The 11,195-nt window shown below is 42.5% G+C and overlaps 1 protein-coding gene across 1 annotated transcript in view; it reads left to right on the top strand.

The window, feature by feature from the left end:
• Nucleotides 1-11,195, top strand: part of pias1b (protein inhibitor of activated STAT, 1b) — a 35,146-nt gene that overhangs the window by 9,138 nt on the left and 14,813 nt on the right. The window contains exons 6-10 of the mRNA XM_042301996.1: nt 1-63; nt 6,737-6,842; nt 8,380-8,453; nt 8,629-8,789; nt 9,025-9,155. The exon at nt 1-63 is cut by the window's left edge and continues 72 nt beyond it. Coding sequence (XP_042157930.1) covers nt 1-63; nt 6,737-6,842; nt 8,380-8,453; nt 8,629-8,789; nt 9,025-9,155 — 535 coding nt within the window. The remainder of the gene's footprint in view (nt 64-6,736; nt 6,843-8,379; nt 8,454-8,628; nt 8,790-9,024; nt 9,156-11,195) is intronic.

Genomic DNA, 11,195 nt, shown 5'->3' with positions numbered 1-11,195 from the left:
GTCAGACTGTCCACCACAGTACCCAACACTATCGTGGTGTCGTGGACCTCAGAGATAGGCAGGGTAAGGAATCTATTGTGATGTCATGGACTTCAGAGATAGGCAGGATAAGGAATCCATCGTGGTGTCATGGATAAGACAGGGTAATGAATGGAGGGTGATGTCATGGATATGCAGGGTAATGAATGGGGGGGTGATGTAATAGATACACAGGGTAATGAATGCAGGGTGATGTAATAGATATGCAGGGTGATGTAATAGACTGACAGGGTAATGAATGCAGGGTGATGTAATAGACTGACAGGGTAATGAATGCAGGGTGATGTAATAGACTGACAGGGTAATGAATGCAGGGTGATGTAATAGACTGACAGGGTAATGAGTGCAGGGTGATGTAATAGATTGACAGGGTAATGAATGCAGGGTGATGTAATAGACTAACAGGGTAATGAATGCAGGGTGATGTAATAGATTGACGGGGTAATGAGTGCAGGGTGATGAATGCAGGGTGATGTAATAGATTGACAGGGTAATGAATGCAGGGTGATTAGAGTTGGAATGTTCCGCTAATTTTCCCAGAATTTCCAGGTTAAATAATGAAACAAATAAACAAATCTGGTCGGGAGATTCATGTAATCAAAAGGGAATGAAATAAGCAGGACATCCAGAATCCTCCAACAAGGATTTTTTGGAAACCTGGACAGTTTTGTTCCCATAATTTTGCCTCCCTGAAGATGACTGGCTGATTGACTGACTGTTGAAGGAGAGCTGTGGCATGAGAACATGATAGGTTGTGTTTTAGGTATTTGCCACTGTGAAGCCAAAGACACATTTCCAGATATCATGGGTAATACATGTTTTATGTTCTATTCCATTTTATCCTATCAACCCTTCTACTACCAATATATTTTATGACCATGGAATACCAACTGTTAATTTGCACAAAAAAAAAAAAAAAAAAAAAAATATATATATATATATATATATATAGTTTGGTTGAATACCAAACTGTGAAATATACTTTGTGCTTTCAGAAAGTATTCATGACTTTTGTTGTTACAGCCTGAATTCAAAATCGCTTTTTGATAGATTTTTTCTCGGTCATATACACACAATACCCTATAATGACAAACATGTTTTTAGAACATTTTGCAAATGTATTGAATTTGAAATACAAAAATATCTCATTTGCGTAACTATTCACACCCCTGAGTCAGTACTTTGTAGAAGCACCTTTGGCAGGGATTACAGCATTGAGTCGTCTTGGGTATGTCTGTATCAGCTTTGAGTCGTCTTGGGTATGTCTGTATCAGCTCTGAGTCGTCTTGGGTATGTCTGTATCAGCTCTGAGTCGTCTTGGGTATGTCTGTATCGTCGTTGAGTCGTCTTGGGTATGTCTGTATCAGCTCTGAGTCGTCTTGGGTATGTCTGTATCAGCTCTGAGTCGTCTTGGGTATGTCTGTATCAGCTTTGAGTCGTCTTGGGTATGTCTGTATCAGCTCTGAGTCGTCTTGGGTATGTCTGTATCAGCTCTGAGTCGTCTTGGGTATGTCTGTATCGTCGTTGAGTCGTCTTGGGTATGTCTGTATCAGCTCTGAGTCGTCTTGGGTATGTCTGTATCAGCTCTGAGTCGTCTTGGGTATGTCTGTATCGTCGTTGAGTCATCTTGGGTATGTCTGTATCGTCGTTGAGTCATCTTGGGTATGTCTGTATCGTCGTTGAGTCGTCTTGGGTATGTCTGTATCAGCTCTGTGTCGTCTTGGGTATGTCTGTATCGTCGTTGAGTCATCTTGGGTATGTCTGTATCAGCTCTGAGTCGTCTTGGGTATGTCTGTATCAGCTCTGAGTCGTCTTGGGTATGTCTGTATCAGCTTTGCACATCTGGATTTGGGGATTTTCTCCCATTATTTCTTGCAGATTTTTTCAAGGTCTGTTAAGTCAGTGCTGGTGAACAGCAATCTTAGCCTTTCCACAGATTTCCAATGGGATTCAAGTCTGTGCTTTTGCTAGGCCACTCAAGGACTTTCCCATTCTTGTTTGAAGCCATTCCAGCGTTGCTTTAGCTGTATGCTTGGGGTCATTGTCCTGTTGGAACGTAAATCTTTGCCCCCCAGTCTAAGGTTGTTTGCACTCTGAAGCAGGTTCTCATCAAGAATTTGCTTCTGTCTCTAATCATTGTTCCCTCTATTCTTACCAGTCTCCCAGACCCCGCCGCTGAAAAGCATCCCCATAGCATGATGCTGCCACCACCATGCTTCACAGTAGGGGGGGTGTTAGACGAGTGATGCCTGGTTTCCTTCAGACGTAGCTCTCTGCATTCAGGCCAAAGAGTTCAATTGAATGTCTCATCAGATCACATAATCATTTGCCTTGTGCTGTGAGACTTTCACCTGCCTTTTTGTAAATTCCAGGCATGCTGTCATGTGCCTTTTTCTCAGGAGTGGCTTCCGTCTGGCCATTCTCCCATAATGCCCAGATTGGTGAAATGCTGTAGAGACTGTTGTCCTTCTGGCAGGTTCTCCCATCTCAGCCAAGGGAATCTGGAGTTCTGTCAGAGTGGTCATTGGGTTCTCGGTCACCTCCCTGACCGAGGCCCTTCTTGCCCCGTTGCCCAGTTTGGTCAGACGGCCAGCTCTAGGCAGAGTCTGGGTAGTTCCATATTTGTTCAATTTCCCTATGATGAAGAGACCACGGTGCTCTTGGAAACTTTCAACACTCTAGGAATAGTTTTATACCCTTTCCCAGATATATGCCTCATCATAATTCTATCTCGGAGCCACATGGACAGTTCCTTGGACTTCATGGTATATACTGTAGTTTGTGCTCTGACATGCGCTGTCAACTCTGGGACTTTATATAGACAGGTGTGTTTCTTTCTAAATCATGTCCAAACAATTGACTTGGCCACAGGTGGACTTCAATCAAGTTGTAGTGACATCTCAAGGAGAATCAAAGGAAATTGGATGCACCTGAGCTCAGTTTGGAGTGTTATAGCAAAGGGGTGTGACTACTTACAGTACCAGTCAAGTTTGGGCGCACCTACTCATTCCAGTGTTTTTCTTTATTTTTACTATTTTCTACATTGTAGAATAATAGTGAAGACATCAACACTATGAAATAACACATATGGAAACATGTAGTAACCAAAAAAGTGTTAAACAAATCAAAATGTATTTTATATTTGAGATTCTTCAAAGTAGCCACCCTTTGCCTTGATGACATCTTTGCACACACTTGGTATTCTCTCAACCAGCTTCGCCTGGAATGCGTTTGAAGGAGTTCCCACATATACTGAGCACTTGTTGGCTGTTTTTCCTTCACTCTGCGGTCCAACTCATCCCAAACCATCTCAATTGGGTTAAGGTCGGGTGATTGTGGAGGCCAGGTCATCTGATGCAGCACTCCATCACTCTCCTACTTGGTGAAATAGCCCTTAAACAGCCTGGAGGTGTGTTGGGTCATTGTCCTGTTGAAAAACAAATGATAAGTGCAAACCAGATGTGATGGCGTATCGCTGCAGAATGCTGTGGTTGCCATGCTGGTTAAGTGTGCCTTGAATTCTAATTCCTCCTGTCTAATGTCCATTGCTCGTGTTTCTTGGCCCAAGCAAGTCTCTTCTTATTATTGGTGTCCTTTAGTAGTTGTTTCTTTGCAGCAATTTGATCATGAAGGCATGATTCACTCAGTCTCCTCTGAACAGTTGATTTTGAGATGTGTCTGTTACTTGAACTCTGAAGCATTTATTTGGGCTGTAATTTCTGAGACTGGTAGCTCTAATGAACTTATCCTCTGCAGCAGAGGTAACTCTGGGTCTTCCTTTCCTGTGGCGGTCCTCATGAGAGCCAGTTTCATCGTAGCGCTTGATGGTTTTTGCGTCTGCACTTAAAGAAACTTTAAAAGTTCTTGAAATGTTCCGTATTGACTGACCTTCATGTCTTAAAGTAATGATGGACTGTCATTTCTCTTTGCTTATTTGAGCTGTTCTTGCCATAATATGTACTTGGTCTTTTACCAAATAGGGCTATCTTCTGTATACCACCCCTACCTTATCACAGTACAACTGATTGGCTCAAATGCATTCAGAAGGAAAGAAATTCCACAAATTTACTTTTAAAAAGGCACACCTGTTAATTGAAATGCATTCCAGGTGACTACCTCGTGAAGCTGGTTGAGAAAATGCCAAGTGTGTGCAAAGCGGTCATCCAGGCAAGGGTGGCTTTTGAAGAATCTCCAATATATAATATATTTTTTATTTGTTTACACTTTTTTGGTTACTACATGATTCCATATGTGTTATTTCATAGTTTTTAATGTCTTCACTATTCTTCTACAATGTAGAAAATAGTAAAAATAAAGAAAAACCCTGAGTAGGTGTGTCCAAACTGTTACTGGTACTGTAAATTAGTAAATGTACTGTAAATTAGATTTTATTTAACATTTTCTATACTTTTGAAAACATTTCTAAAAACATGTTTTCACTTTGTTTTTATGGGCTATTGTGTGTAGATGGGTAAGACCTTCTTTTAAAAAACATTTATTTTTAAGTCTGTTTAGAATTCAGGCTATAACACAACAAAATGTGGAATAAGTGTGAATACTTTCTGTAATTTTATTGACGGTGTTTCATCCATTGATCCTGAAAGACAATGACCAAACGTATGGCTTAGTTTTCTTTATTCACGCCACAGCATTATCATGGCTGCTAGTGAAACAATGACCAAACGTATGGCTTAGTTTTCTTTATTCACGCCACAGCATTATCATGGCTGCTAGTGAAACAATGGGAGTGGGAGGGCCTATGGCAGGATGCTTCTACTCACAGTGGGAAATTGTGATGTCATTATGGGGTATTGTGATGTCATTATGGGGTATTGTGATGTCATTATGGGGTATTGTGATGTCATTATGGGGTATTGTGATGTCATTATGGGCTATTGTGATGTCATTATGGGGTAGTGTGATGTCATTATGGGGTAGTGTGATGTCATTATGGGGTATTGTGATGTCATTATGGGGTATTGTGATGTCATTATGGGGTATTGTGATGTCATTATGGGGTATTGTGATGTCATTATGGGGTAGTGTGATGTCATTATGGGGTAGTGTGATGTCATTATGGGGTATTGTGATGTCATTATGGGGTATTGTGATGTCATTATGGGGTATTGTGATGTCATTATGGGGTAGTGTGATGTCATTATGGGGTAGTGTGATGTCATTATGGGGTAGTGTGATGTCATTATGGGGTATTGTGATGTCATTATGGGGTAGTGTGATGTCATTATGGGGTAGTGTGATGTCATTATGGGGTAGTGTGATGTCATTATGGGGTAGTGTGATGTCATTATGGGGTATTGTGATGTCATTATGGGGTATTGTGATGTCATTATGGGGTATTGTGATGTCATTATGGGGTAGTGTGATGTCATTATGGGGTATTGTGATGTCATTATGGGGTATTGTGATGTCATTATGGGGTATTGTGATGTCATTATGGGGTATTGTGATGTCATTATGGGGTATTGTGATGTCATTATGGGGTATTGTGATGTCATTATGGGCTATTGTGTGCAGATTGATGAGGGAAATAAACAATTTAATACATTTTTGAATAAGGCTGCAACGTGACAAAATATGGAAAAAGTCAAAGGGCCTGAATACTTTCTGAATGCGCTGTATATCTAAATGGAAAATGATACAAATCTAAAAGTAACTTCTATTACCATTGCCAATATGTAAAAATAGCCTAGGTAAAGCCAACAAATAAAAACATTGTAGCCTGCAGGTAGAAAATATCCTGATTTTAAAAATAAATATCCTATAAATCAGAGTGGCTACACATGGCCAGTCTGCAATGAACATGAGACATTGTATCAACTATTACCTTGGTCTGGGCCAAAACTAGTGCTCATAAATTATTTTATATGCTCAAGGGAAAATATCTTGGTCGACCAACAACCTTTCAATCAAACAATGGTCCAGTCAACTTAATGGGGGCAGTCCTAATGGGGTGGATCTGAGTTCTAAATGGGGTCAGTGCTAATGTGGGGTGGATCTGAGTTCTAAATGGGGTCAGTCCTAATGTGGGGTGGATCTGAGTTCTAAATGGGGTCAGTCCTAATGTGGGGTGGATCTGAGTTCTAAATGGGGTCAGTCCTAATGTGGGGTGGATCTGAGTTCTAAATGGGGTCAGTCCTAATGTGGGGTGGATCTGAGTTCTAAATGGGGTCAGTCCTAATGTGGGGTGGATCTGAGTTCTAAATGGGGTCAGTGCTAATGTGGGGTGGATCTGAGTTCTAAATGGGGTCAGTGCTAATGTGGGGTGGATCTGAGTTCTATATTTTAGTTGAATCAAATATTTATACCATTGGCAGAGTTTGTATACCATTTGCCAATTTTTGATATGTAGAAAAATGAGGTGATTTTTGTATAGTCATACGATACGTGGTATAGAAAAGTACAATCTTGTGTGAGTTCATCTCTGCAGATGATCTATCAGATCAAAATCACAGATACAGGTTTTTACCAGGGGGTATATTTTAGCCTTGGCTGGTAGAACTACATTCATACCAACCATTTTGGCGGGTGGTCAAGAGTATTTGGGAGCATTTATTTTTTTCTCAATTCAATGCCCAAAATAACCCCAGTCAGTAGTATGAAGGGTAAATCATGGTTTTCATGTATGGTGTTGAGTCATCATGGTTCGTTGTGACCCTCCTGTTGTCTCCTCTCTCAGAGTTTCTCCATGGCAGTCTACCTGGTCAGACAGCAGACATCCACAACCCTGCTACAGAGACTACGAGCCAAAGGCATCCGCAACCCAGACCACTCCAGAGCTCTCAGTAGGTGGCTCTCTGATATTAGATGGTGCTGCATGGTCCCATAAACCAAGTGAGATTGTGACAGTGATATTGTGTTGTCTCTCTCTCCACAGTCAGAGAAGTTAACAGCTGACAGTGAGATTGTGTTGTCTCTCTCTACAGTCAGAGAAGTTAACAGCTGACCCTGACAGTGAGATTGTGTTGTCTCTCTCTCTCTACAGTCAGATAAGTTAACAGCTGACAGTGAGATTGTGTTGTCTCTCTCTCCACAGTCAGATAAGTTAACAGCTGACCCTGACAGTGAGATTGTGTTGTCTCTCTCTCTCCACAGTCAGAGAAGTTAACAGCTGACAGTGAGATTGTGTTGTCTCTCTCTCCACAGTCAGATAAGTTAACAGCTGACAGTGAGATTGTGTTGTCTCTCTCTCCACAGTCAGATAAGTTAACAGCTGACCCTGACAGTGAGATTGTGTTGTCTCTCTCTCCACAGTCAGATAAGTTAACAGCTGAGTGAGATTGTGTTGTCTCTCCCTCCACAGTCAGAGATAACAGCTGTGTTGTCTCTCTCTCTCCACAGTCAGAGAAGTTAACAGCTGACAGTGAAATTGTGTGTCTCTCTCCACAGTCTCTCCACAGTCAGAGAAGTTAACAGCTGACCCTGCTGACAGTGTTAACAGCTGACAGTGAAATTGTCTCTCTCTCTCCACAGTCAGAGAAGTTAACAGCTGACCCTGACAGTGAGATTGTGTTGTCTCTCTCTCTCCACAGTCAGAGAAGTTAACAGCTGACAGTGAGATTGTGTTGTCTCTCTCTCTCCACAGTCAGAGAAGTTAACAGCTGACCCTGACAGTGAGATTGTGTTGTCTCTCTCTCTCCACAGTCAGAGAAGTTAACAGCTGACCCTGACAGTGAGATTGTGTTGTCTCTCTCTCTCTCCACAGTCAGATAAGTTAACAGCTGATGGTGAGATTGTGTTGTCTCTCTCTCCACAGTCAGAGAAGTTAACAGCTGACAGTGAGATTGTGTTGTCTCTCTCTCTCTCCACAGTCAGAGAAGTTAACAGCAGACCCTGACAGTGAGATTGTGTTGTCTCTCTCTCTCCACAGTCAGAGAAGTTAACAGCTGACAGTGAGATTGTGTTCTCTCTCTCCACAGTCAGAGAAGTTAACAGCTGACAGTGAAATTGTGTTGTCTCTCTCTCTCCACAGTCAGAGAAGTTAACAGCAGACCCTGACAGTGAGATTGTGTTGTCTCTCTCTCTCCACAGTCAGAGAAGTTAACAGCTGACCCTGACAGTGAGATTGTGTTGTCTCTCTCTCTCCACAGTCAGAGAAGTTAACAGCTGACAGTGAGATTGTGTTGTCTCTCTCTCTCCACAGTCAGAGAAGTTAACAGCAGACCCTGACAGTGAGATTGTGTTGTCTCTCTCTCTCCACAGTCAGAGAAGTTAACAGCTGACCCTGACAGTGAGATTGTGTTGTCTCTCTCTCTCCACAGTCAGAGAAGTTAACAGCTGACCCTGACAGTGAGATTGTGTTGTCTCTCTCTCTCTCCACAGTCAAAGAGAAGTTAACAGCTGACCCTGACAGTGAGATTGCGACCACCAGTCTACGAGTCTCTCTACTCTGTCCGGTACGTACACTCATTTACATTTGAGTTATTTAGCAGATGTTCTTAATCAGAATCGATCAATCAGTGATCAACTTGGGTAAAAGTAGGTAGATTAGGTAAAACAACCACATCACAATCAGAAGTTCTGCTACAAACAGCACAATACTCATCCTTCTGTTTCCTGTTTCCTGTCTAGCTGGGGAAGATGCGTCTGATGATCCCGTGCAGAGCGTTGACGTGTTCCCACCTCCAGTGTTTCGACGCTACGCTTTACATCCAGATGAATGAGAAGAAACCCACGTGGGTGTGTCCTGTCTGTGATCAGAAGGCCCCCTACCAACACCTCATCATCGACGGGTTCGTTCTGCTTCACCTCTCTGGGGATGCTACACATTGTATTGCATTGCAGTACAGTATCACACACTATTTCTGAACCCCGTGTGTGTGTGTGTGTGTGTGTGTGTGTGTGTGTGTGTGTGTGTGTGTGTGTGTGTGTGTGTGTGTGTGTGTGTGTGTGTGTGTGTGTGTGTGTGTGTGTGTGTGTGTGTGTGTGTGTGTGTGTGTGTGTGTGTGTGTGCCTGTCTCTCTGCAGGTTGTTCATGGAGATCCTGAACAGCTGTGAGGACTGTGATGAGATCCAGTTTAAAGAGGACGGGAACTGGTATCCCATGAGGTCGAAGAAGGAGGTCACAGAGGTGTCTGCTTCATTCAACGGGGAGGACGGTGCGTGGTGATTCCGCCAGCTTCATAGCCCTTCTAGTGTCATAGTAGCACCATTTATACAAATTCTTTTTAAAAAAAATTTATGAAAAGCTGAGATGTCTTGAGTCATTAAGTATTCAACTCCTTTGTTATGGCAAGCCTAAATAAGTTCAGGAGTAAACATTTAAAAAAAAATCTTAACAACTCACATAAGTGTCATGGACACACTCTGTGTGCAATAATAGTGTTTAACATGATTTTTGAATGTCTACCTCATCTCTGTACCCCACACATACAATTATCTGTAAGGTCCCTCAGTCGAGCAGTGAATTTCAAACAGATTCAACCACAAAGACCAGGGAGGTTTTCCACTGCCTTGTAAAGAAGGGCACCCATTGGTAGATGGGTAAAAAAAATAAAAGCAGACACTGAATATCCCTTTGAGCATGGTGACGTTATTAATGACACTTTGGATGGTGTATCAATACACCCAGTCACTACAAAGATACAGGTGTCCTTCCTAACTCAGTTGCCGGAGAGGAAGGAAACCGCTCGGGGGTTTCACCATGAGGCCAATGATGACTTTAAAACAGTTTAAATCAAAATGTATTATCACATACACATATTTATCAGATGTTATTTTGGGTGTAGTGAAATGCTTGTGTTCCTATCTCCAACAGTGCAGTAATATCTAATAATTCACAACAATACACACACATCTAAAAGTAAAATGGAATTAAGAAATATATGAATATTTGGACAAGCAATGTTGGAGAGGCATTGACTAAAATACAGTAGAATAGAATACAGTATATACATATGAGATGAGTAAAGCAATATGGAACTATTATGACCAGTGTTCCATTATTAAAGTGGCCAGTGACTCCATGTCTATGTACATAAGGCAGCAGCCTCTAAGGTGCAGGGTTGAGTAACTGGGTGGAGGTCAGCTGGTGATGGCTATTTAACAGTCTGATGGCCTTGAGATAGAAGCTGTTTTTCAGTCTCTCGGTCCCTGCTTTGATGCACCTGTACTGACCTCTCCTTCTGGATGATAGCGGGGTGAACAGGCAGTGGCCCGGGTGGTTGTTGTCCTTGATGAGTTTAATGGCTGTGATAGGAGAAAACCGAGGATGGATCAGCAACATTGTAGTTACTCCACAATACTAACCTAAGTTCAGGGAAGTCAGGAACCAATACACTCAGTCAGTCAGGAAAGCAAAGGCCAGCTTTTTCAAACTGAAATTTGCATCCTGTAGCTCTAACTCCAAAAAGTTCTGGGACACTGTAAAGTCAATAGAGAATAAGAGCACCTCCTCCCAGCTAGGTAACACTGTCACTACTGATAAATCCACCATAATTGAGAATTTCAACAAGCATTTCTCTACGGCTGGCCAAACTTTCCTCCTGGCTACCCCAACCTCGGCCAACAGCTCCGCCCCCCCGGCAGCTACTCGCCCAAGTCTCTCCAGCTTCTCCTTTACCCAAATCCAGATAGCAGATGTTCTGAAAGAGCTGCAAAACCTGGACCCCTGCAAATCATCTGGGTTTGACATTCTGGACCCTCTTTCTAAAATTGTCCCCCGCTGTTGTTGCAACCCCTATAACTAGCCTGTTCAACCTCTCTTTCGTATCGTCTGAGATCCCCAAAGATTGGAAAGCTGCCGCGGACATCCCCCTCTTCAAAGGGGGAGACACTCTAGACCCAAACTGTTACAGACCTATATTCATCCTACCCTGCCTTTCTAAGGTCTTCGAAAGCCAACTTAATAAACAGATCACTGACCATTTAGAATCCCACCGTACCTTCTCCGCTGTGCAATCTGGTTTTAGAGCTGGTCAAGGGTGCACCTCAGCCACGCTCAAGTTCCTAAACGATATCATAACCGCCATCGATAAGAGATATTACTGTGCAGCTGTCTTCATCGACCTGGCCAAGGCTTTCGACTCTGTCAATCACCAAATTCTTATCGGCAGACTCAACAGCCTTGCCTTCTCCAATGACTGCCTCACCTGGTTCACTAACTACTTCTCATACAGAGTTCAGTGTGTCAAATAGGA

The sequence above is a fragment of the Oncorhynchus tshawytscha genome, linkage group LG19, assembly GCF_018296145.1.
Source record: "Oncorhynchus tshawytscha isolate Ot180627B linkage group LG19, Otsh_v2.0, whole genome shotgun sequence".
Classification (NCBI taxonomy): Eukaryota; Metazoa; Chordata; class Actinopteri; order Salmoniformes; family Salmonidae; genus Oncorhynchus; species Oncorhynchus tshawytscha.
The sequence above is the reverse complement of the archived record's forward strand: the minus strand, read 5'-3'. Positions and strand labels throughout refer to the sequence as shown.